The 24,809-nt window shown below is 43.9% G+C and overlaps 2 protein-coding genes and 1 long non-coding RNA gene across 3 annotated transcripts; 1 reads left to right on the top strand and 2 right to left on the bottom strand.

Moving 5' to 3' along the window:
• The first annotated feature begins 4,498 nt into the window (after nt 1-4,498).
• Nucleotides 4,499-16,362, top strand: LOC135828590 (uncharacterized). Its single transcript, XR_010555716.1, has 3 exons — nt 4,499-4,573; nt 15,877-15,948; nt 16,290-16,362. It is a non-coding gene; the product is annotated as an uncharacterized LOC135828590 (long non-coding RNA).
• A 1,128-nt stretch (nt 16,363-17,490) lies between these two features.
• LOC135828019 (putative uncharacterized protein DDB_G0275629) lies at nt 17,491-18,881 on the bottom strand (the record flags this gene model as incomplete). The annotated part of the gene is made up of 3 exons (XM_065340456.1): nt 17,491-17,562; nt 18,483-18,542; nt 18,828-18,881. Coding segments are annotated over 3 exons (186 nt in total), but the record flags the coding sequence as incomplete, so codon positions are not given.
• A 1,093-nt stretch (nt 18,882-19,974) lies between these two features.
• LOC135827861 (mucin-2-like) lies at nt 19,975-21,855 on the bottom strand (the record flags this gene model as incomplete). The annotated part of the gene is made up of 1 exon (XM_065340293.1): nt 19,975-21,855. A coding segment is annotated over one exon (1,881 nt), but the record flags the coding sequence as incomplete, so codon positions are not given.
• Nucleotides 21,856-24,809: the final 2,954 nt, after the last annotated feature.

Genomic DNA, 24,809 nt, shown 5'->3' with positions numbered 1-24,809 from the left:
TTTCTGTCACACTCCTGAACTATCCGTAAATACCATACGTGACATCAGACCTTATCTTGCTAAAATTCAACTCAAGTCGTGTTAGCCATTCTGCGAGTTATCTTGGGAAGCGCAGTGTTCGAAATGCTAAAAATTTCCAAGCACGAATCGGAAGTAGTCGGCGCACGACGCCGTCTCCTGTTCACACTGAAAATGCAGCTGTTTTGTACGCTTGCGTCCCCGTCTACGCCCGTCTGCTTGGGGTGAAACGAATATACCGAACATTCGAATATTCGTTCGGTAGGCGACAGCGAATGAACATTCGTAGTTCTCACGAACATTCGAACTTTGAGAATGTGCGTAGACTCTACGGTACGATAAACCCGTAAAAACATCGCGATCAGTCACGATCGTTTCACCCACCACCTGTAGAATATGTGTAGCTGCGTGCTTGTGACCAGCGCTGCGCCAGGTGGTACACGACCCACGCGCGCGCGGTTCACGATATGAACCGGCACTTGGCTGGAGTCGAGGCGACGACATGTAGATGAACATCGGAACAAAGCACGAGTACTCGTACATGTACGAGTCGTACTTACATTATTTTGGCTGCTCGCTCTTCCTTTGACCACTTCATAGGATTCTTTTGTTTCGAGTTCGCACTGTTCCCATGTCAGAAACTGTTTTCGGTCGTGCTCCCCGTTCTGTTGTTTGGGATTATTTTACCAAATCCGAGGATGAGAAGTCAGCTACCTGCAGGATTTCCCGCAGAGTATGTTTATAGTATGGCAAAACGGCGAGAAACCTCTATGCGCTCCTGAAAACACAACTACGGTAACTTTCAGCATTCTTCTGTCGTCTCTGGGAGTGCAGTTATTTAGAAAAGCGATCCTGTCAGCTTTTCTATTATTGTGTTCACATGGCAGAAAAAACGACACCGCTATGCTACGTAAGTTTCTACGTAAGGTGCTCGGTACTTCACTTAGGCTACGTAAGTTTCTACGTAAGGTGCTCGGTATTAGATCTACTAACGCGTGGTAGCCGCGTGCTGTGCACGTGCACGGCAGACATTGTGTTGCATGCAGTGCATGCAGTCCGTTTTCGGATGTGCATGCGCGAGGAACTTCCTTCTTTGGAACTGCTTCTTGCATGAGCTGTTTCGGATATTTCGTGTCCTGGCTTATTTCGCTTCGGCTCTGCTGAGACCTCTTTTCACGGAATATTACTCAATGACAGGTGAGTTGACCAGTTCCCTTTGATTCATTTGCTTGTGTTGACTCTTTCATTTACGAAAAGTGTGCTGATTTTAGGTGGAATACAATAAAATTAATAATGGAAAAGCTTACAGGATCTCTTTTCTAAATTTAGCTTTTCTGCTGTCGAGGCCTCCTTTTACGGAATACTCAATGACAGGTGATCTCTGAGTTGACCAGCTTCCTTCGATTCATTTGCTTATGCTCACCCTTTCATTTACGGAAACGTGTGCTGATTTTATTCGGATTTAGATCCATTCGTATCTCTTTGCCCTTGCCAACAGTGTGCGAAGAACGCGAGTTCACCTTCTTGACGGTAAGGCTTATGTTGCTGCTGAGGCTTTAAATAGATGTGTTGTCGAAATACTCATGTTCATTGTACATTGGTACGTTACAAGTAAGGCACTGGTCATGATTGCTTCCGGCATTCCGTACCCCGATCATAGGATAGAATCTGAATTTTGCAGTGGCATAGCATCGTTGGCAGTTCCCAATCTGGAGGGAAAGGTTCAAGGACGCATTGGCCGAGTACTAGTATGCAAAATAAATTCGCATATCAGGGAAAATCTCCATTATGGAGAGGTTCATGCATTCAGTGACTTGTTTGCTTCATACGAAACAAGCCAATGGGTGCAGTCTCGTCTCGTGAAAATCTCGTACGATTGGATTTGTTTCCTCGAGTCTGGGCTGTTTGATTTGTGAGTAGCGCCGAGATTGCACTGCCCCGAATAAAGTTGCGTGCCGGTAGAGCAAGAATTACGATCTGCAATCTGTTTGTAGTACCTGCAAGAATGTGCTATACATGTATCGTATTTTCTCTGTTGTTGTTTCAGTTGCCGTCATGTTGCTAAAGAAAGGTTCAGTGACTCATTTGTTTCATAAAAGACCAGGTAATGGTTTGGTCTAGCTTAGAATCTTTCGCTGTAGAAGAAATCTATTCGGGTCTCTATTGGAGAAATAATTGTATTCACTCGTTATAAAATAGGGTTAACACAAACTCACAGAGCAAATGCCATCTGTCCCTTGATGTTCGTCCTAAAGAGGTTTGACTGGATATCATTCATACTCCCCCGAAGTCGTGTAACATTTTACTATTATGGAGTGCCTTGTTTATCTCTCAGTACCTAAAACCATATATCCTTGCCCCTTATATCCTCAGGATCAGTGTAGTTGTTGGAACGAGGTGTCGGACTCAGCAATGTATTTGTTTACATTTTAATACATGTTTATTGTTCCTACTTCGCTGTGTTGTTTTAGACAATCGTGGACACTTTGAAGTCACTGAACTGCTTCCAAAGGTTTTATCGACATCAACAGGATTACGATTTCACTACAATATGATGCCGGATGACCTTATCACGACAACCCATGACTACAATTATAAACACAGAATCAACAAAAACATCCGCGGCACACACCTGGTTACAATTCTCAAGTAAATGTGATTTAGGGTGTGGACATCTGAATTTTCTGAAAGACAAGACAATTTTATGACAGTCATGAAATTCTACAACATCCACAGAATGACTTGCGTATAAAAAAAGTATCACCGCCACTACCCATATGATTCCCCTGCAGAAGAACATGAATACATGTATGCAAGACTAGTTCCATTTTCTGCAAGAAAAGGCTTGCACATCAATGCGTACAACACGGTATTGAATTTGATATGATACACATAGTCATAGGGGCTCCCGTAAGAAGAACATAGGTCTGTGGGAAACACCCCAGTAAAATATTTAAATAATAATAATAACATGCAGAGGCGCTACATGTAGGCCATCATTAGGGCATTCCATTGGTTACACAATTATATCCTTTAGCCAAAAAAACAAAAGAAATTATAGCAATAAAAACTGCTTTATGGCAGTTTTCTAAAAAAGGTTATTGTGTTCTAGTCCATGGACCCCGTCTAAAAAGTAAGAAATTAACGAAATGTGTTAACCGAAAATTAAAATTTCACACAAAACCTCACAATAATCACACACAGGATGCGAGACGACCTTTTCCCCTCGTGGTCCTCTTTCATATGCAAGCATGTTGGCGCAGTACATGTACTTGTATAAGTACAAGTGTCGGAATAAACAAGTGTTGAAAGCCGTACTATTAGATCTTCAAGTGTAAGCCATATGCTGACGATCCATATAACAAATCCGGCACCATGACGGATAGGAAGTACTTGCTTCGACTAGCTAGAGTGAGGCAGCGTCGCGCTCGCCACAGACTACTGATCTTCCTAACAGTGCGTGAGATGCACCAGTCAATTTGCGGTTGCCAGGCCATTCGTTCATCGATCAAGACGCCGAGGTATTTCGCGCTGGTGGTGTGCGGAAGAGACTGTCCCGTCGCTTCCCGTCGATCCTTACGTCGCGTCCCGTCGTGCCCCGTCGAATGTGAACTGGGCTTTAGACAGCAGGGCCAAAATGTAACTGGTAGCAAACACAGCAGATCAATTTTAAAAATTATTTTAACGCAATGTTTAATTATTTGACGGTTCAATGGACTTCACTTCTCGTGTTCTCTGAATGGCAGTCGTGAGTCAGTCAAGTGAAAATTCAAGTCATGTAGAGAGCAACACACAATTGCCCAAGTATCGCCGAAGTCGCACCAACCTCTTCTTCAAAATATTCAATTTCTGTATACTAGTACTAGTTTTGAAGAAAGGGAACGAAACCTTCTCGCTCCACATATACTGGCACACACAAAGACATAGACAGTAATAGCGACAACACACAAAATGAAGTTTAGTTGGCCGGAGCCAGATGTGACAATTAGTTATATTCATTGTTATTTTTCGACTATTGTCACCTCCTCGGTTATTGGAATATTTGACTGCTTAGGTATAGCGATAATCAATGGGAGTCAATACTAAGAGAGTGATAGACACATGTATTCAACAACGATGAGGCGTGCTCAATGGGGAGACGGATGCATCTCGTGCAGAGACGCGCAAGTAGAGCGGGCATTACACTGATTGACATGTACAATGGTTGAAGCTTGTTATTTTTTTTGCCTCGAGCCGGGTTTGGGTTTTTTTGTAAATAAAAAAATAAAAAAGAAGCAGGCTACGCTGAAAGGTCGTAGTGACAAGGGAGTAGTGATAGAGCTACTCCCTGGTAGTGCCTATAGGTGATGTAAGCCTGGAACGAAAGGTGTACGGCCATGTCTAGGTTTTAACCCTACTCTGGGCAAACGTGTGTTTTGTCATAGGCTGGTTTAACCTTGCTTACATGTTGTTTGCCCATTTCATCTGCATAATCCATTAGATGGTTAAACAAGATCAATGGACTAACATCATTGCCATCTGACTTGCTAAAAAATGTTCCCAAGCTGACGTTTTTGTGAGTACCCATTTCTTCATCATTATTATCATTCTCACTAAAATTCTCAATCATGTATATTCCTTGTGTCAGAAGTACTCTTGCTTGTGCATCCGTGTATAATAGGGTCTTGATGTACGTGCACTTTACCAAAATCATGTAGAGGCGACGGTTTCAAATAGGACACAGGTTGCAAACCGGAACGGACTCCATATTCACTTTCTCTCTTGGTATTTTGATTAGAAAACATATGTCACAGTGAGACTACGATGTGTCATACTCCGAGCCAACATTTCATGGCTCTGCGATGACCAGAAGCGCCATACCAAGCAGGTGCGTTTTTGACGTGTTGCTTCGCACTGCGACTTGAGTTTTACGACTTTCGAAAAATCAACTTCTTGTCGCAGGTAAACAGCGGCTCGCCTCTCGCCAATAAAGAACCGATTACCAATCAAAACTAATGGCAGCACACACAAGGCTTATTTTTACTCTGGACTGGCCGTCATGGAGCGATAGCAATTACCTAATTTCAGACCCAGAGTGAATTTGACGTGCACTCTAAAACCTGTCCGGTTTGGAGCCACCTCTGATTTGAACTTTTTTGAAGCGAAAAATTGGGCAACTTGGAGGCAATGGGTCAACACAAAGGAGTGGCTCAGTTCGATTGACTCTGGCCCCAGAGCAAACTTCAACATGCCAGTTTCCTTCCACAAACATATTTCGAGTGAAAAATCAGCGCTGATGATCGGTTTGGGTCTATACAAATTTGGCTGTCAAAGCGTTCCAGTATCGAACCGTCTACTCTACACGAACGGCAATGTCGCCTTCAGAAGGTTTTTATTGAAAGCCGAGATAATCGAAGTAACTGCCTCATCTTGGTTGAGTTGATAGAGCTGCTCCAAGAGAAAAGGGAGAAAGCAAGCAACAACCGGCTGGCTGAAAGAATAGAGTGAAGATGAGGAAGCAGGTGCTCTTGCTTATACATTGTACTTTTTATAGTGGTGAAGATAATAGAAACTAATTATTTACATTCTCAAGTGAGGAAGATGAGCAAGGAGAAGAACACATGAATCCAGAATATGGATGAGTGCATGCGTCCAATAGGGACATGACGTAATCACGTGAAGGAAAGCGTGTAACGTAACAATACGCGTTATACGGGTGACAGCAACTTGAAGTACATGCGCAATACATGAGTAGCTAGCATGATACATCAATCGTGATTGTGGAATAATAATAAAAATAATAATAATAATTTGAAACTCGGATGTTGAGCCATAAATAAATGTAGAAAGGAAAAGGATATATGGATACGAGTTAAGAGTAACTCTCCATCACTGTAACTGGATACTATATACAGTCAGAAACTGCAATAACTAGGCACAAAACTGACAAGAGTACTGAGACATTCGACGTCCTGACGCCTAGCTTCAACACATCTCCGTAGCGCTAACCGACAGCCTTCCAACTTGGAAGGTTCAAGGTTATGAAAAGACCAAAGAGGGGAAGGCAAGCGCAACGAAAACGAGCAAAAGCCACAGTCCCAACGGAACAAAGAGTGTCGATTGTTACTGGACGATGACGAGACCAGTACGATATTTGACAAAGCGGTCTACCTACAATTCGAAGCAGCAAATCTGTCGGTTAGCGCTACGGAGATGTGTTGAAGCTAGGTGTCAGGACGTCGAATGTCTCAGTACTCTTGTCAGTTTTGTGCCTAGTTATTGCACTTTCTGACTGTATATACAGTCAACTTCGCTAATAACGACTGCGGATATAACGACAATTCGCGAATAACGACATATATTTCATGCCCAGAGCAAAGTCCCATCCAACTGTGACACATGTAATGAGACTTCGGGTATAACGACACTTTGCGACTAAGGACACTTTTCTGATGCCCCGCCGAGTGTCGTTATAAGCGAAGTTGACTGTAGTATCCAGTTACAGTGACGGAGAGTTACTCTTAACTCGTATCCATATGTCCTTTTCCTTTCTACAATAATAATAATAATAATAATAATAATAATATACATTATAGACATCAGCGTTCCTGGTGAGAACAACATCAATAAGAAAATGGCTGAAAAGCGCTCGAAATATTATGATTTGAAGCGGGAGATTTCGAGGATTTGGTCCCTCAACCAGGTTGACGTGGTCCCTGTGGTTGTCGGTGCCCTGGGAGGCTTGGTGGGGGAGACTCCTCAATGCCTTCGGACTGTGCAGGGAGGAGACCTGGCTATTGTGCAACAGGAGGCTATACAAGGTTCGATTAAAATACTGAGAACTATCCTTAACATGTAGATGCACCTCTGCTGCGTTTGCATGTTCAATAGCTAAGAGACTTGAATAACGACTGATAAAGACTGATATTTCCTTTGTTACTACTCCCTTCATTGGTTGATGTATTTTGCCTGTCGCTGCAAATTCTTTATTATTGTTTTGATGTTGGAGTTCGGATTGAGTTTCTTTCCTTTCTCCCTCTTCCTTCAACTAGTTCTTGTCCCTTTGGTTTTTAGGGTTTATTTATTTATTTATTTTTGTTTTTGTTTTTTCACTTTCTTTTTGCTGTCCCACCCATGGAAATATTTCCCGGTGGGTCTGGCTTATCGCCTTCGAAAGAAGTGAATAAAGGAGAAATAATAATTGCAATTTCAAATTTGGACTTCACGGAGAATTTCAAAGTTTTAAGGAAACTAGAGGCCACATGCCACCTACTGCTCTTTTCTCTCCGAAACTCAACACTTGCAAGCCAGATATGAAAGAAAGAAAAAATCATCAGTCACACCACCGGGACTCGAACCAGGGACCTTGCTATTCGCGAGCAATGCTCTAACCAACTGAGCTACAGTATGACTCTTATCCACAGTGATGGTAAATCTATCCTTCTTCGATCAATTCATATCTGGCTTGCATCATGCTGGCAACTCACACCAATCAAGAGGGCCCTCGGCCATTCGCTTGATATCATGGGGAGCGCATCAAACTATGTCCACTGCGAGCAAATACAAATTGCAATTTCAAATTTGGACTTCACGGAGAATTTCAAAGTTTTAAGGAAACTAGAGGCCACATAGTAGTAGTAGTAGTATTTATTATTTGACTAGGGGAGTCCCAACAGGCATGGCCTTGTTACAGGGAACCCTAGGTGAATCTTTGTGAGGTGAGCAAAAGTACCAGCAGATTGTGCCTGACGACAGTTTGGAGGAAGAGTGTTCCACCGACCTGCCGCCAGAAAAGAAACTGAGCGCAGTCCATACCCAATATGTACAGTAGGTAATACTAAGGCAGCTGTATCCTGGCCACGAGTACGAGCATTTGTGTGCGGGCCAACTGAACGCAGGAGAAACAGTGACTGAAGGAGGGGGCTAGTAATTGATGACAAGCAGCGATAGACCAAAACGTATAGTTTCAAATTAACTCGTTGCTCAAACGAATACAGATGACACCGTTGTAAAACTAATGCAGTTGGGGTCATTCTATCTAAACCAAATGCCTTCTTCATCGCAATATGGCTGACCGTTACAAGCCTGTTATATAGGGTAGTTTTCAAACAGTGCACATACGCATTACTTGCATATTCTAGAGTAGACTGTATAATTGACAAGAAGAAAGTTCTCCGAGCTGTAGCTGATAAATTGCGACGGCCATGAGCAAAACAGGCTAGTTTAGCGAAGACCACTGAACACACCTTTTCTACTTGTGGGCGGAACGTTAGATGCTCATCGATTAGTATACCGAGGTATTTCACAGTAGAGACAGGGGAAATGACAATACCTTTACAGGTCAGGTACAGGGCTGGGCTCAGTGCAGGCAGGGCAGGACGCCGTATCAACATGAACTGTGTTTTAGTGGGGTTGAGCAGAAGGCCTTTCTCATCAAGGTATTGCTCTAGCAACCGCATACTATCCTGCAAGCGTAGCATAATTGTAGCCACATCAGAGCCGAATACGTAGAACGCAATATCATCAGCGTACAGCTGCACGACACTCTGGTGAAATATATCGGGTACCCGGCGAATGTAGACGCAGAAAAGCAAAGGCCCAAGAACAGACCCCTGGGGGACCCCTCTTGTACAGGGTTTGGTGTCACCCTTCTCACCATTGACAGTAACCTGCTGGCTGCGGTTCGTGAGATAGTCTGAGAACCACTTGAGGACAGTGCCGCCTAAGCCAGTGGTGGCTAGCTCTCCCAGCAGACCTGTGTGCTGCACACGGTCAAACGCCTTGCTCATATCCGCAAAGACTACTCCGCATTGGGCACCGTTGTCAAGTGCTCTGTTCCATCTGTCTATGCAAAGTGTCAGGGCATCCTCACAGCTATGGTGTGAGCGGTACGCAAATTGTTCAGCTGGTATGGCTGACAGGTCTGGATTCTGGGTGAAATACGAAGTGACTTGCTTGTGGACAACCTTCTCTAGGATCTTGGCCGCGATAGGCAACAGTGAGATTGGCCTGTAGTTGGTGGCTGAGGTCTTATCACCAGATTTATAAACAGGGCAGACATGGGCATGTTTGTAGGCAGCTGGAAAGATGCCAGAGCGAAGAGACTGGTTGACGATAACAGTTAACGGATACGAGACTGAATCTCTGCAGGATTTCAGGATGCAGGACGGAATATCATCGGAGCCGGTGGCTTTGTTGGATACCAGAGATTCAAGCAACTTGGAGATGGTATCGACGCTGACGGTATCAAACTCCAAAAGAGTAGCGCTATTGGGGTCTGCAACGGGTAGGGGCAGCTCGACTGGTCTGGCAGGGTCATGGACGATCTCGGCGAAGGTAGTTGTCAGATCGGCGAGTGTGGCTGCTGGGGCAGCCCTCACTGCTGTTCTACCAGACAAGCTATTGATAATGGCCCATTGGCCTCGTGGGTCGTGGCGACGATTTTTGAACTCTCTGATGTAATACTGTGACTTCAGCTGCCTGTTGAGGAGAGTGCCTTCTCGCCGTATTGCACGATACCTCTGCAGAAGCTGTTGATCTGACGGGTGAGTGCGTACTTTTCTATGTAGGTGGATTCGTTGCTGGAGGAGGTGTTTCAACTGAGGTGTCACCCATGGCTGAGGCTTCGGTTTACTGAAAGCTGGTGAGACCACGGGGCAGATCGGTGAATGTTTGTCTAAAACTCGAGTAATACAGTGTGAAAGCTGGGTGACTTGTGCATTGACATCAGCTGACTTGGGGAGAGGCTCCAGAGTGCTGTCGATATCATCACAGAGTGTAGCGGGGTCAATTGCATGTGGGAGCGGTTTGCGCACGAATTTGAGGCGGGAGTTAGCTTGCTGCGTGGCTTTGTAGGAGAAGTTAGTCAGAACGAGATCATGGTCGCTCACGCCGTTTACAGATACTACAATTGTCTTAACATGTGGTGCGGCAGCATAAACAAGTATTAGATCCAGACATGTCTTGGCAAGTCGCGTTGGTGAAGTCACGACATTGCGGAGGTGAAACTCCTCACACAGATTGGACAGGTGCTTGTAATGGTGGTTATTTGATGATTGCTGTAGCACATCAGTGTTAAAGTCCCCTAGTACAATAATCCTGCTAAATTTACGGCTGATGACGTCAAGATGCTGACTGCACAGGTTCCAGAAGTCGACAGTTGCACTCGGTGGACGATATATACTGCACACAGCCAGCTCAATAGCCTTAGGTTTGGTACACAGGCGAAGACGAACAGAGACACACTCCACTCCTAGCTCAGTGATGGGAATTCTGATAGAGTGAATATCAGAATGGACATAAATGCATACCCCTCCACCATGTAGATCTCTATCCTTGCGATATAGATCGTAGCCTGGTATATGAACACTAGAATCGGGTATGCTGCTGTTTAGGTGGGTTTCATTCACTGATAGCACGTGGATCTTATGGTGGTGCAGGAGATGGTGAATGTGATGGACCTTGTTTCTGAGACTACATATATTAATGTGAGATATGGTGAGTTGGCTTACTGGAATGATGACTTCTTGCTCTTCGGGTAGCAGCACAGGTACGCATATTGGTTTAGGTGTTCTGGTTTGTTTCACGAAAGTCCCACGGGCGAATGTGTATTGGTGCTGGCCAGAACCCATCCTTCTCGATCAGTGCACATTGGTCCTCTCGGATCGTAAGCCGTGCAGCCTTTGTACCAATATGCTTACGAGAGGGAAAGGTGCGGCATGCTGTTGGTGTGATACCATTGTGCTTGCAGTGGGCTATTATGGTATCCGCGGTGCAGCTGCTGTCAATGTTACCAACAAAGTATACTTTTCGGAGTGAGCCAAGTGATCCTTTCAAATTGCGGTTAGTAACCTCAGTCCATTCCTCATCGTTTGGCTGCTGCTGCTGCTGCTGCTGCTGTTGTTGTTGTTGTTGCTGCTTCTGGCGCTGTTGTTGTTGTTGTTGTTGTTGTTGTTGTTGTTGTTGTTGTTGTCGCTGTTGGGGTCGTTGGTGCTGGTTAGTTTGCTGGCGGTGCTCCTGTGGGAGAGGTGGCTGCGCAGTGACCGATGGCTTGGAGGAGGGCCGAAGTGCTCCGTTGTCACTGGAGCTATTGAGCACTGATGCCCATACGCGCTGCTGGGTCGTGGATCTGCAAGTGCTACAACTTGTAGTCGTATCCATGTGGTTGGCTTGCTGCATTTGCAGCCCATGTGCACCCGGCTTGGATACGGTATCGCCCGCCTTTTTGAATGGGGTCGGTGCAGTGTGTTGTACATGCTCTACTGACTTGAGGCGCCCTTGGTTGGCTTGCTGCATTTGCAGCCCACGTGCACCCAGCTTGGATACGGTATCGCCAGCCTTTTTGAGTGGGGTCGGTTCAGTGTACATGTGTTGCATATTATGCTCTACTGACTTGAGGCGCGCTTCCTGTTCCTTACACTTGTCCTCCAGCGCAGATATACGGGAATCTGATTGCACCGTACTAATAGGCGTATGCGTGTGTGCAAGGTCAGCTTGCTCTTTTCTAATCATGGAGAGTTCCCCTTGCATGTTGACGATTGCCGAGGAGATCCCTGAAAAAACTTCCTGAAGGGCGGCCAATTCAGCCTTGACTGTCCCAACTATTTCGGTCTTGATGCTTTCGATCAGGCCATTGACATCTAATATGGAGTCTTCGGGAGGCGAGATAACCTCTAAGTCACTTACCGGCGACTTGCTGCCTGCATCTCGACCGCATTCCGTAGGGTGTGTGGTTCTGCCCGCAGAACACACGTTCGCCTCTCCAGTAGAGTCACCAGCAGACCAAGAGTCTGTGTCGTTCTCCTCAACGTAGAGATCAAAGCATGGCTTCCCAAAGGCCTGCTTTGGGGTTACCGATCCTTGCTTGTAGCTATCGTTTGGATATGAATAGTCGATCAACGGCATGTTCACAGCTCAAAAAAAATGCAACCGCACTCTACGATGTACTCCAGACCAGGAGCTGTCTGCATCTGCTTTGTTTCAATGTCCAGCATAAGCGAACGTGTGGATCAAGCACATGCCACCTACTGCTCTTTTCTCTCCGAAACTCAACACTTGCAAGCCAGATATGAAAGAAAGGCCGAGGGCCCTCTTGATTGGTGTGAGTTGCCAGCATGATGCAAGCCAGATATGAATCGATCGAAGAAGGATAGATTTACCATCACTGTGGATAAGAGTCATACTGTAGCTCAGTTGGTTAGAGCATTGCTCGCGAATAGCAAGGTCCCTGGTTCGAGTCCCGGTGGTGTGACTGATGATTTTTTCTTTCTTTCATATCTGGCTTGCAAGTGTTGAGTTTCGGAGAGAAAAGAGCAGTAGGTGGCATGTGGCCTCTAGTTTCCTTAAAATAATAATAATAATAATTTGAAACTCGAGTATTGAGCCAATAATAAAAGTAGAAAGGAAAAGGACATATGGATTATGGAAACGAGTTAAGAGTAACTCTCCACCACTGTAACTAGATACTATATACAGTCAGAAAGTGCAACAACTAGGCACAAAACTGACAGAGTACTGGGACATTCGACGTCCTGACACCTAGCTTCAACACATCTCCGTAGCGCTAGCACTTTCTGACTGTTAAAAGTATCTAGTTACAGTGGTGGAGAGTTACTCCTAACTCGTTTCCATATGTCCTTTTCCTTTCTACTAATAATAAGAATAATAATAATAACCGCAATCAGTAATACAAGCTGGATCGACATTTGTGTACACTTTATTCATGCAATGTAAAACTGTGGAGACAACGTGCAATAAAAGGATGAAAATGTGAAGAAATGGTGTAGAGACAATGAGGATTCAAACAAGTTTTCGTACAACACTCATCAGGAATCTTCGTTGTACTAAAGGACATTGAAAACAAAATTGAACTATTATAGAAAATCTAAATTAGAGAAATAACACTAAGAACAACAGCAGTGAAATTTACAAGTGTGAGTTTTATCAATGAAAGCGAGAGCAATAACGAATGCGTGTACTAACACTAAACTTGCAACTGAAAAATGAACAAAGAAGAGAAGGGGACAAAATGATAACAAATAACAGCAGTACATTACATCTAGAAAATTAACGGCCAAGCTTGGCCGCACAAAACATGGCACTTTGCTTGAACAATTTCAACCCAATTATACTATCCTTCTGTACACACAAATTAGGCTTATACAGACGCTGACAGATGGCTTCCGAAACCTTTAACTGTAGTCCATAACCATGACGGCCACGGCACAATACAGTGAAAGAAGAGTCGGAATACGAATTGCAACAATCAGGACTAGCCAACAGATGATTGTACACTGAAGACTTGCTACCACGAAACCTACGCACAACACTAACATGTCACCGGCACTCTCACGATCACTACAATCGTCGCTCTCCGACTCATTGCTCCCCTCACCGTCCGTCCCATCATCCGCTTCCTCTCCGCTCTCTGTGTTATCCCGCCTGACTTGGTCCATTGAACGGGACTCGGCCGTCACCCTGCTGTCACGTCCCTCCTTGGGCCCTTGTCCGTTGAGTGCGTAGCTTCTGTTGTAGTTGGCTGTTGATCGTCTTGGTCTTTCAATAGTGGGCTTGGTTGGTGGATTAGTTGTGGTTGCTGTATATTGCATTGTTGGTGATGATGTGGGAGCTGCTGATACGCAGGGTGGGTCTTTTTGAGTTGGCAATTGTAGTGTTATTGCCATTGTCGATGTTGCTCGCGGTCTGTCACTGGCAAGCTCCACCGGCCGTTAATTTTCTAGGTGTAATGTACTGCTGTTAATCATTTTGTCCCCTTCTCTTCGTTGTTCATTCTTCAGTTGCAAGTTTTGTGTTAGTACACACATTCGTTATTGCTCTAGCTTTCATTGATAAAATTCACACTTGTAAATTTCACTGCTGTTGTTCTTACTGTTATTTCTCTAACTTGGATTTTCTATAATAGCTCAATTTTGTTTTCATTGTCCTTTAGTACAACGAAGATTCCTCATGAGTGTTGTACGAATTCTAGTTTGAATCCTCATTTTCTCTACAAAATTTTCTCACATTTTCATCGTTTTATTGCACATTGTCTCCACAGTTTACATTACATGAATAAAGCGTACACCAATGTCGATCCAGCTTGTATTACTGATTGCGGTTATCAAATTGTTGTCTCCTCGCCGTTTGTTCAAATAATAATAATAATAATAACATGGTGATGCTGGTCATGCTACGGGTAAAAAGTGTATTATGTCCCATGGAGTGTAGATCGGACTGGTACGTTACCAATGCGGTGCTCATTGCCTGTGCAAAACATTTTTCAATTAATCAAGATTCCTATCAACCACCACACCACACCGCTGCGCTCTCCGGTCGACCTCAACACGTTGCCACAGCACACCGTCAGCAAAACGACACTTCAGTTGGTACTCTGCTCCTTCAGACAGCAGCTATTTCGATCATCAGGATCTCGTCAGTGAAAGTTGATAATGTAGAATGGCTAACATGTACATGTAGTGAACTTTACCCTTTTGTAGCAAAAACATAATGGCGCATTTTAGGCGCAAAGAGGGGGAAACATAATGGCACATCATAGGCGCGAAGATTAGGGCTAAGTAAAGGCGATACTGATAGACTACACTGAGGACACTAGTAATACAGAGGATATTAGTGGGAGTACAGTCATGTTTTTGCTACAAAAGGGTGAAGTTCATTTTCTGTTAGCCATTCTACATTATCAACCTTCACTGACGAGATCCTGATGATCGAAACAGCTGCTGTCTGAAGGAGCAGAGTACCGACTGAAGTGTCGTTTTGCTGATAGTGTGCTGTGGCAAGGAGTTGAGGTCGGCCGGAGAGCGCAGCGGTGTGGTGTGGTGGTTGATAAGAATCTGGACAAGGCCGAATGCTGCTGCTTACCCCTCTTGATAATCAAGATTCTCATAAATCTTTACAAATCCCTCCAAACGGTCTCCGGTCTACAACAATCGCTAAAACAAAACGAGATAAAACTTTGGAATTTCCGGGCGAGGCCCATGTTCAGCATGTAAAGATATACATGTATGGGTATAGTGGAATGACTACAGTGGAGTCCTCGCACTTTGAGAAAATTAAGATTCGTAGGAAAAAATACTAGGGTACTTTACGCAAAGTTCCATTGAAAAAGGGCATACACTAAGAAAAGGCTCCACGATCGCTTGCGGTATCGGCACAGAAGCACAGGAGCCAGGTATGAGCCAATCCGATCGTGTCAACATGATACCAATACCAGGCTCCGAAAAGTTCCTCCATCAGTGGCATGCAAGAAACACTCAAGGAATTCGCAGCGCTACAAAATATTGGACCTGATACAGCCGCTTTTAGAGCGCTGATTGCATCACAAGCTACGCTGGTAAATTAGACAGAACCTAGGTGATAGTAGGACGTCTTTTTTGGCGTTCAAAGGTGGAGAGCATTATCGCTTTCGTTTTCAAGTTTCTTCAGAAAAGTACTTTTGGAAAACTCCACAACACTACACGAGTCATAGCCAACAGTCCACAAAGGTAGCGAAATATTATATAGTCAGATACTAAGTAGTGGGACAACATTTATTCCCCTCATTGGAACTTTCCGCACCTGAGCCTTCCAATTTGGAAGGTTGTTGGTTTGCGCTTCGTAGATATGTTGGAGCTAGGCGTTCGGTCGTTGAATGTCTCAATATCTCTGTCACGTTTGTGCCTTGTCGCACTATCTGACCCTATAATAACTAGTTGCCTTGACTGACTGTTAGTCATAACTTTTAACTTATTGGTCCCTTCTTCTTACAAGTACTTTTTAATAGTATTAAACTACTGTTTTGTCGCTTTAGACAAGGAGGAATGGCCGATTTTAGGAGCAGTCGAGGGGCGCCGCCAAATGCCATTTCTCTTTCTTGCCACTCAGGTCACTGCACACCAACACACTACTGAGAATACCAGCAGGACTTCTGGACGGTGTCCCGCTTCTGGAGTTTCTGTAAGACACATGTTTCAATGATCACTTAGGTACATGTACATATACCCTGTACTGAAATCGTAGGATTTAGATTGGATTGGACCGATGTAAGCGCATGGCCGTGGTGGGAAAGCTATGTGAGTATCCAAACACCGCACGAAAGAAAGCGCCTATAGCGCGAGGCTTGAATGGTACGACGCAGGGAATTCAAGAATCAGCATTTGCTTGTTCTACGGGTGTAGATCATGAGTGTATAATAATACGAGTGTATATACCGGTAGTACATCTTTTCATGTAGTGAAACTTCTTCCATAATGTAAATTTTTCTCGCAATTCTTGTCTTCTATTATTATTCGCTTCAGTGCATTAGATTTGACGGCACTGTACTCCATTGATGGTGCGTTCCTGTCGAAAGTTCCAGAGCTTAGAAGATTGTAAGTCATATGAGGATTTGTTACTTACGCCTTAGGGCGTGTTCAGACGGGCGCGAAAAGTTCCACGCTCCCACACATTTCCTTGGTTTCACGGCTCTCGTGACGTTCCCGTAAAAAACACAGCACCGGTACAGTATAAGATATTATACTGTACCGGTGCTGGGTTATTTTTTGCTGTACTTGGTCAATGTAGAGCCTATTCTATTGCGTTGACCGTTAGGTAGTATCAGCTTTGCCACGCATGGTGCCCCACTTCTTTTTTTCGTTAGAGATAAATGCCGGCGATGGGCAGCCGCGAAGAATCCTCGTGGAGGTATCTGGAATTGCACCATCAAAGTTCAAAGATCACTACTCCTGCAGCATTGGTTGGATAAGCAGGAAACATTAAGTTTGCAATTCGTCTTTTTCCCGCTATGGTTTCCATCAAAATCCTTTCATGCCTACGCATTACATTGAATGTGACGATACTGCACCAAGGATAGTTTCGTTGTTGTGGTTGTTGTTGCTGCTGGTGCTGGTGCTGCTGCTGCTGTTGTTGTTGTTGTTGTTGTTGTTGTTGTTGTTGTTGTTGTTGTTGCTGTTGTTGTTGTTGTTGTTGTTGTTGTTGTTGTTGTTGTTGTTGTTGTTGTTGTTGTTGTTGCTGTTGTTGTTGTTGTTGTTGTTGTTGTTGTTGTTGTTGTTGTTGTTCTTGTTCTTGTTGTTTTTTTAGTGCTGTTATTATTCTTTATTCTCACGATGGAGACTCGTACCAATAAGAGATGAGATGACAAGGGAGAGGCACAAATAAGATATGCGAAAACTGTAATGAGTCTACTAATGGCTAAGTGAGACAAACGTTAGAGCCTAGTTGCTGCATGTTGAGAGCAGCTGCAGATAGAATTTACCAGAAGATTGGCCGCGGATTCTTTAATGATCCCAACTTAGAGAATTGCACATAAAGTGGCTCACAATTGGTTGTAATGGTTGAGGTCTATGTTTAATAGGGCGCCTTTGTGCCGGTTTGTCCGGGTTTTTGGCATATGACAAGAGCAAGGGTGCCTGAGGGGCTAGGTTACGAGTGCAACAGCGGTAAATACAAGGTTGCTGATGTGTGAGGGTGCATGCTTCTGGTGGAGATTGTGAGCATGAATTACATGCTTGAGAATGCGGCGGCTGCAAAGTGTGGGGAGGTTGATGCTTTGCAGGAGAGCAGAATGATCAACTGGGCAGAAAAGGGGAATGCGCAAGCAAAGGCGGCAGAACGGCGTTGTAATCGTTCCAGCTCCATACTCTAGGATTGGGCGGATGTATTTGCGTTGAGAGAGCATAGGGCCTGAAAGTGGACTGACGAACGTAGCCCTCGAAGCAGATGTAGGGCTTTGCTGACTCTCACAAGCACAGTCTCGAAGTTGGAGTTCCACCTCAGGTTTGCCTGCACAACAATGCCGAGAGGCCGCTGACTGCAACCTACCTTCAGGGTTTGATTGTACGGGATAATGTGCGGGATAATGTACGGGATAATGTATGGGACACTGGAGGATTGGAAGGGTGATGGGCGATTGGAATTGTGAAAGGTCATCGCCACGGTATATCAGTGTTCACTATTAAACAGGTGCCATGTGGTTAGCCATTCCCCGCAACAGTTACCGAGAACTGAAGTTGGGTGAGCGCAGATTGGTATGACTTGTAGAAGGCGACAAAAGCACTATCGTCTGCAAACTGGCTGCTTGTGGTGGAGTCATTTTCACAGGATACTGGCAGGTCAAAGGTATACAAGTAGGCGTGAAACAGTAGAGGCCCCAGCACTGAGCCTTGGCTGACTCCAGTAGTAGTAGTAGTAGTAGTAGTAGTAGTAGTAGTAGTAGTAGTAGTAGTAGTAGTAGTAGTAGTAGTAGTAGTAGTAGTAGTAGTAGTAGTAGTAGTAGTAGTAGTAGTAGTAGTAGTAGTAGTAGTAGTAGTAGTAGTAGTAGTAGTAGTAGTAGTAGTAGTAGTAGTAGTAGTAGTAGTAGTAGTAGTAGTAGTAGTAGTAGTAGTAGTAGTAGTAGTAGTAGTAGTAGTAGTAGTAGTAGTAGTAGTAGTAGTAGTAGTAGTAGTAGTAGTAGTAGTAGTAGTAGTAGTAGTAGTAGTAGTAGTAGTAGTAGTAGTAGTAGTAGTAGTAGTAGTAGTAGTAGTAGTAGTAGTAGTAGTAGTAGTAGTAGTAGTAGTAGTAGTAGTAGTAGTAGTAGTAGTAGTAGTAGTAGTAGTAGTAGTAGTAGTAGTAGTAGTAGTAGTAGTAGTAGTAGTAGTAGTAGTAGTAGTAGTAGTAGTAGTAGTAGTAGTAGTAGTAGTAGTAGTAGTAGTAGTAGTAGTAGTAGTAGTAGTAGTAGTAGTAGTAGTAGTAGTAGTAGTAGTAGTAGTAGTAGTAGTAGTAGTAGTAGTAGTAGTAGTAGTAGTAGTAGTAGTAGTAGTAGTAGTAGTAGTAGTAGTAGTAGTAGTAGTAGTAGTAGTAGTAGTAGTAGTAGTAGTAGTAGTAGTAGTAGTAGTAGTAGTAGTAGTAGTAGTAGTAGTAGTAGTAGTAGTAGTGCCCACCTGGCTGTTTAGCATGCCTGACCTAACTGTTTCATGATATTGTCTGTATTTTTGTTGTAGCAATTTTGCTGGTTTTCTCTTGTCTGGGTTGTTGGATGAGTTGGGTAAACGGTGCTGCTTTGATTGTGTTTGCGGATGCAAGTTTACTCTTTGTTTTGGTATTCGATAGTTGACTTGATTCTTTTATTATATTTTCTTATTGGATTTTCCGATTTATTTGATTTGATTTTCCTATCTACGATATACTGGATTGGATTTGTCACCATTGCCTTCTTTGCTTCCGTTTTTTGAATTCTTCATTCCGGCACCCAGTTTGTTATCAAATAAAGTCAACGTTCTCAGTAGTAGTAGTAGTAGTAGTAGTAGTAGTAGTAGTAGTAGTAGTAGTAGTAGTAGTAGTAGTAGTAGTAGTAGTAGTAGTAGTAGTAGTAGTAGTAGTAGTAGTAGTAGTAGTAGTAGTAGTAGTAGTAGTAGTAGTAGTAGTAGTAGTAGTAGTAGTAGTAGTAGTAGTAGTAGTAGTAGTAGTAGTAGTAGTAGTAGTAGTAGTAGTAGTAGTAGTAGTAGTAGTAGTAGTAGTAGTAGTAGTAGTAGTAGTAGTAGTAGTAGTAGTAGTAGTAGTAGTAGTAGTAGTAGTAGTAGTAGTAGTAGTAGTAGTAGTAGTAGTAGTAGTAGTAGTAGTAGTAGTAGTAGTAGTAGTAGTAGTAGTAGTAGTAGTAGTAGTAGTAGTAGTAGTAGTAGTAGTAGTAGTAGTAGTAGTAGTAGTAGTAGTAGTAGTAGTAGTAGTAGTAGTAGTAGTAGTAGTAGTAGTAGTAGTAGTAGTAGTAGTAGTAGTAGTAGTAGTAGTAGTAGTAGTAGTAGTAGTAGTAGTAGTAGTAGTAGTAGTAGTAGTAGTAGTAGTAGTAGTAGTAGTAGTAGTAGTAGTAGTAGTAGTAGTAGTAGTAGTAGTAGTAGTAGTAGTAGTAGTAGTAGTAGTAGTAGTAGTAGTAGTAGTAGTAGTAGTAGTAGTAGTAGTAGTAGTAGTAGTAGTAGTAGTAGTAGTAGTAGTAGTAGTAGTAGTAGTAGTAGTAGTAGTAGTAGTAGTAGTAGTAGTAGTAGTAGTAGTAGTAGTAGTAGTAGTAGTAGTAGTAGTAGTAGTAGTAGTAGTAGTAGTAGTAGTAGTAGTAGTAGTAGTAGTAGTAGTAGTAGTAGTAGTAGTAGTAGTAGTAGTAGTAGTAGTAGTAGTAGTAGTAGTAGTAGTAGTAGTAGTAGTAGTAGTAGTAGTAGTAGTAGTAGTAGTAGTAGTAGTAGTAGTAGTAGTAGTAGTAGTAGTAGTAGTAGTAGTAGTAGTAGTAGTAGTAGTAGTAGTAGTAGTAGTAGTAGTAGTAGTAGTAGTAGTAGTAGTAGTAGTAGTAGTAGTAGTAGTAGTAGTAGTAGTAGTAGTAGTAGTAGTAGTAGTAGTAGTAGTAGTAGTAGTAGTAGTAGTAGTAGTAGTAGTAGTAGTAGTAGTAGTAGTAGTAGTAGTAGTAGTAGTAGTAGTAGTAGTAGTAGTAGTAGTAGTAGTAGTAGTAGTAGTAGTAGTAGTAGTAGTAGTAGTAGTAGTAGTAGTAGTAGTAGTAGTAGTAGTAGTAGTAGTAGTAGTAGTAGTAGTAGTAGTAGTAGTAGTAGTAGTAGTAGTAGTAGTAGTAGTAGTAGTAGTAGTAGTAGTAGTAGTAGTAGTAGTAGTAGTAGTAGTAGTAGTAGTAGTAGTAGTAGTAGTAGTAGTAGTAGTAGTAGTAGTAGTAGTAGTAGTAGTAGTAGTAGTAGTAGTAGTAGTAGTAGTAGTAGTAGTAGTAGTAGTAGTAGTAGTAGTAGTAGTAGTAGTAGTAGTAGTAGTAGTAGTAGTAGTAGTAGTAGTAGTAGTAGTAGTAGTAGTAGTAGTAGTAGTAGTAGTAGTAGTAGTAGTAGTAGTAGTAGTAGTAGTAGTAGTAGTAGTAGTAGTAGTAGTAGTAGTAGTAGTAGTAGTAGTAGTAGTAGTAGTAGTAGTAGTAGTAGTAGTAGTAGTAGTAGTAGTAGTAGTAGTAGTAGTAGTAGTAGTAGTAGTAGTAGTAGTAGTAGTAGTAGTAGTAGTAGTAGTAGTAGTAGTAGTAGTAGTAGTAGTAGTAGTAGTAGTAGTAGTAGTAGTAGTAGTAGTAGTAGTAGTAGTAGTAGTAGTAGTAGTAGTAGTAGTAGTAGTAGTAGTAGTAGTAGTAGTAGTAGTAGTAGTAGTAGTAGTAGTAGTAGTAGTAGTAGTAGTAGTAGTAGTAGTAGTAGTAGTAGTAGTAGTAGTAGTAGTAGTAGTAGTAGTAGTAGTAGTAGTAGTAGTAGTAGTAGTAGTAGTAGTAGTAGTAGTAGTAGTAGTAGTAGTAGTAGTAGTAGTAGTAGTAGTAGTAGTAGTAGTAGTAGTAGTAGTAGTAGTAGTAGTAGTAGTAGTAGTAGTAGTAGTAGTAGTAGTAGTAGTAGTAGTAGTAGTAGTAGTAGTAGTAGTAGTAGTAGTAGTAGTAGTAGTAGTAGTAGTAGTAGTAGTAGTAGTAGTAGTAGTAGTAGTAGTAGTAGTAGTAGTAGTAGTAGTAGTAGTAGTAGTAGTAGTAGTAGTAGTAGTAGTAGTAGTAGTAGTAGTAGTAGTAGTAGTAGTAGTAGTAGTAGTAGTAGTAGTAGTAGTAGTAGTAGTAGTAGTAGTAGTAGTAGTAGTAGTAGTAGTAGTAGTAGTAGTAGTAGTAGTAGTAGTAGTAGTAGTAGTAGTAGTAGTAGTAGTAGTAGTAGTAGTAGTAGTAGTAGTAGTAGTAGTAGTAGTAGTAGTAGTAGTAGTAGTAGTAGTAGTAGTAGTAGTAGTAGTAGTAGTAGTAGTAGTAGTAGTAGTAGTAGTAGTAGTAGTAGTAGTAGTAGTAGTAGTAGTAGTAGTAGTAGTAGTAGTAGTAGTAGTAGTAGTAGTAGTAGTAGTAGTAGTAGTAGTAGTAGTAGTAGTAGTAGTAGTAGTAGTAGTAGTAGTAGTAGTAGTAGTAGTAGTAGTAGTAGTAGTAGTAGTAGTAGTAGTAGTAGTAGTAGTAGTAGTAGTAGTAGTAGTAGTAGTAGTAGTAGTAGTAGTAGTAGTAGTAGTAGTAGTAGTAGTAGCAATTTTGCTATTATATGTTGGTCATGATTTGATGGTTGACTTGCCCGTTTTCTTTGTGTACCTTATCTGGTTTTCTCTTGTCTGGGTTGTTGGATGAGTTGGGTAAACGGTGCTGCTTTGATTGTGTTTGCGGATGCGGGTTTACTCTTTGTTTTGGTATTCGATAGTTGACTTGATTCTTTTATTTTATTTTCTTATTGGATTTTCCGATTTATTTGATTTGATTTTCCTATCTACGATATACTTGATTGGATTTGTCACCATTGCTTTCTTTGCTTCCGTTTTTTGAATTCTTCATTCCGGCACCCAGTTTGTTATCAAATAAAGTCAACGTTCTCAGTAGTAGTAGTACTACGTAGTAGTAGTAGTAGTAGTAGTAGTAGTAGTAGTAGTAGTAGTAGTTTCTTTACACTGGAGTGCGGATGGAGATTTTGCTCCTCCGCAGTTTTTCTAATTGCTGTATCCACTATCCCAGTCAACCGATTATTAACTTTCTTCTAGGCTTCAGGAGTCGGCTCCAGTACTTTTCACCGCTGTGGAGTTGCCCAGTCCACTATTCCTCCCTCCAGCTGGTTTCCTTTTACCTGGCGAACCGGCCATTGCGTTGTAGTTTCGGCTCGCTTTCCGTGCCTTCGCCTTTGGCCTTGGATCAGCTGGCTTGCTGTGCTGCGCTTCGCGGCTGGGTGCTTTCCCGCGTGGTCTGTGACGACTGACGTGCAGGCTGCTCTTCACACCTCGAGTCTCTTCGCGCCTTCATCTGGCCGTGCTCGTGTATGCACAGTAACTGAAGTCCGCAGCTGTCTTTCTATGAGCCCAGCCCAGCACGGCGTCCTTCAGGGTCGCACGTCTGGTCGCACGTCTGGCCCGCGTGTTAGCCTGCTATGTCGTCTCAGTCGCGCAGGGGAAGTAACAGCAAGCGCTTGTGCTGTTCCTGCAGTAGAGCGTCGGGCACGTGCCGCTCTTGCTCCTGCAACGCAGCGGGACGATGCTGTGTCGACTGCTACCCCGGCAGGGACCAAAGATGCACCAATTTCGGTAACACTAATCTGAGCGTTACGATTGTCACTGGCGGTGCTGCTGGGGAGCGTTCGCTGCCTGATGCACCACCCGAATCAGTACCGGGGTGGGTGCCTCGCGGAGGGCGGAATAATTCGGTCTGCAGACCCCAGTCGTCGGCCACGGTACGTTCCCGTGCAGCATTGCACCCTGGAGCCGCAAATTCTGTGCAGCCTTCTCAATCTGTTGCTGCTGCTTCATCCATACAGCCACTGCGGGTGGATCTGCCTGATCTCTCGTGCTCGGAGGCGGCTTCAATTGACGCTGCTGACCCACTTTCCGCAGGTGCTTCTGCTGATTGTGCTGGGGAGTCACGAGAGTTACGTGTTGACCTCCCTCCGGTCCGTGGTTCTGGAAATAGTGGTACCACGGTCCAGCAACCAACCCATATTGCCTCGGCTGCGGCCGATCCTGCTTATGTTGACCCGCCCTCGGGTGATGGCGGTGGCTCCGATGCTGTCCCTGGAGGTGGGTTCTGGGCTCTGCGGAGTGGAGAGGCTGCACAGTTGCTGGATTCGGCCTACAGTGAGGCTGTGTCTTGGAAAAGGAATTTATTTATCGTCCCCTTCGGCGCTGAAGGTGAGGACTTTGTGAAGGAACTTTCCAGATTGATTGGCCTTTTCACAGATGGATCAGGGGCTCGGGCGTTTGCGTGGTCTGCCGTAGTCGTTGCGTGCCACCTTCTGCTGCAGAGGCCGTTCAACACCTCAGCCGCCGCTGACCACAGGAAGTTTCTACGAAAGAGGCTTTCTTTGTGGTCAGCTGGCAATTTATCGGCCCTGCTGCGGGAGTCTCGGTGCATCCAGGCGCATTTGCCGATGCCTCATTCTGGTGGCTCTGCGGGTGGTGGATTAGATGACGTCCAGTTCGCTAAGCTAGTCTATGGTGATCGACTTGGCACGGCTGCCCACTACGTAGAGGAGGGTGGTGGTGGTGGTGTCTTGTCTCTTTCATCTATTGTGGATGGACAAACTGTACTTGAGACGTTGAGGGCAAAGCATCCGGATCCTGTTCCCCCTGAGCCAAGCGTTCTGCTGCCTGACGGTCCGCCTCCACCGGATAACGTGCTTTATGAGGCCATAACATCAACAAAGGTACGAGCTACCATCATGGCGATGAAGGGCGCTGCTGGCCCTTCGGCACTGGATTCGGAGGCTTGGCGGCGGATGGCTTCCATGTACGGTGCGGCGTCGAAGGCACTCTGCACATCCCTTGCCCACATGGCCAGGTGTTTGTGCGTGGAGGAGATTGACCCATCTCATCTCCGAGCTTTCCTCGCCGGTCGACTAATACCGCTTGACAAGCAACCTGGCGTAAGACCGATAGCGATCGGTGAGGTTTTCCGGAGAGTGGTCGGGAAGGTGATCATGGCCGTGATCGAGCGTGACGTTGCGGCCGTCACTGTCCCACGGCAGCTGTGTGTCGGCGTCCCCTCCGCCTGTGAGGTTGCTGTCCAAGCCCTCACTGGCTTGTACGAGCGTGATGAGGACACTGCCATTCTCCTCGTTGACGCTTCAAATGCGTTTAATGCGTTGAACCGTGCAGCCGCAATCAACAACATACCAAAGGTTTGCCCTGCAGCTGGTCGAGTGTTTGTAAATACATACCAGGCCGACATACCACTCTACCTCGATGGCGGAGAGGTATTGTATTCGCGCGAGGGAACTTGCCAGGGGGACCCTCTGGCAATGGCGTTTTACGCATTGGCCACCGTTCCTCTTGCTGCACAGCTTGGTTCA

Source organism: Sycon ciliatum, chromosome 12 (genome assembly GCF_964019385.1).
Source record: "Sycon ciliatum chromosome 12, ocSycCili1.1, whole genome shotgun sequence".
Taxonomy (NCBI): domain Eukaryota; kingdom Metazoa; phylum Porifera; class Calcarea; order Leucosolenida; family Sycettidae; genus Sycon; species Sycon ciliatum.
The sequence above is the reverse complement of the archived record's forward strand: the minus strand, read 5'-3'. Positions and strand labels throughout refer to the sequence as shown.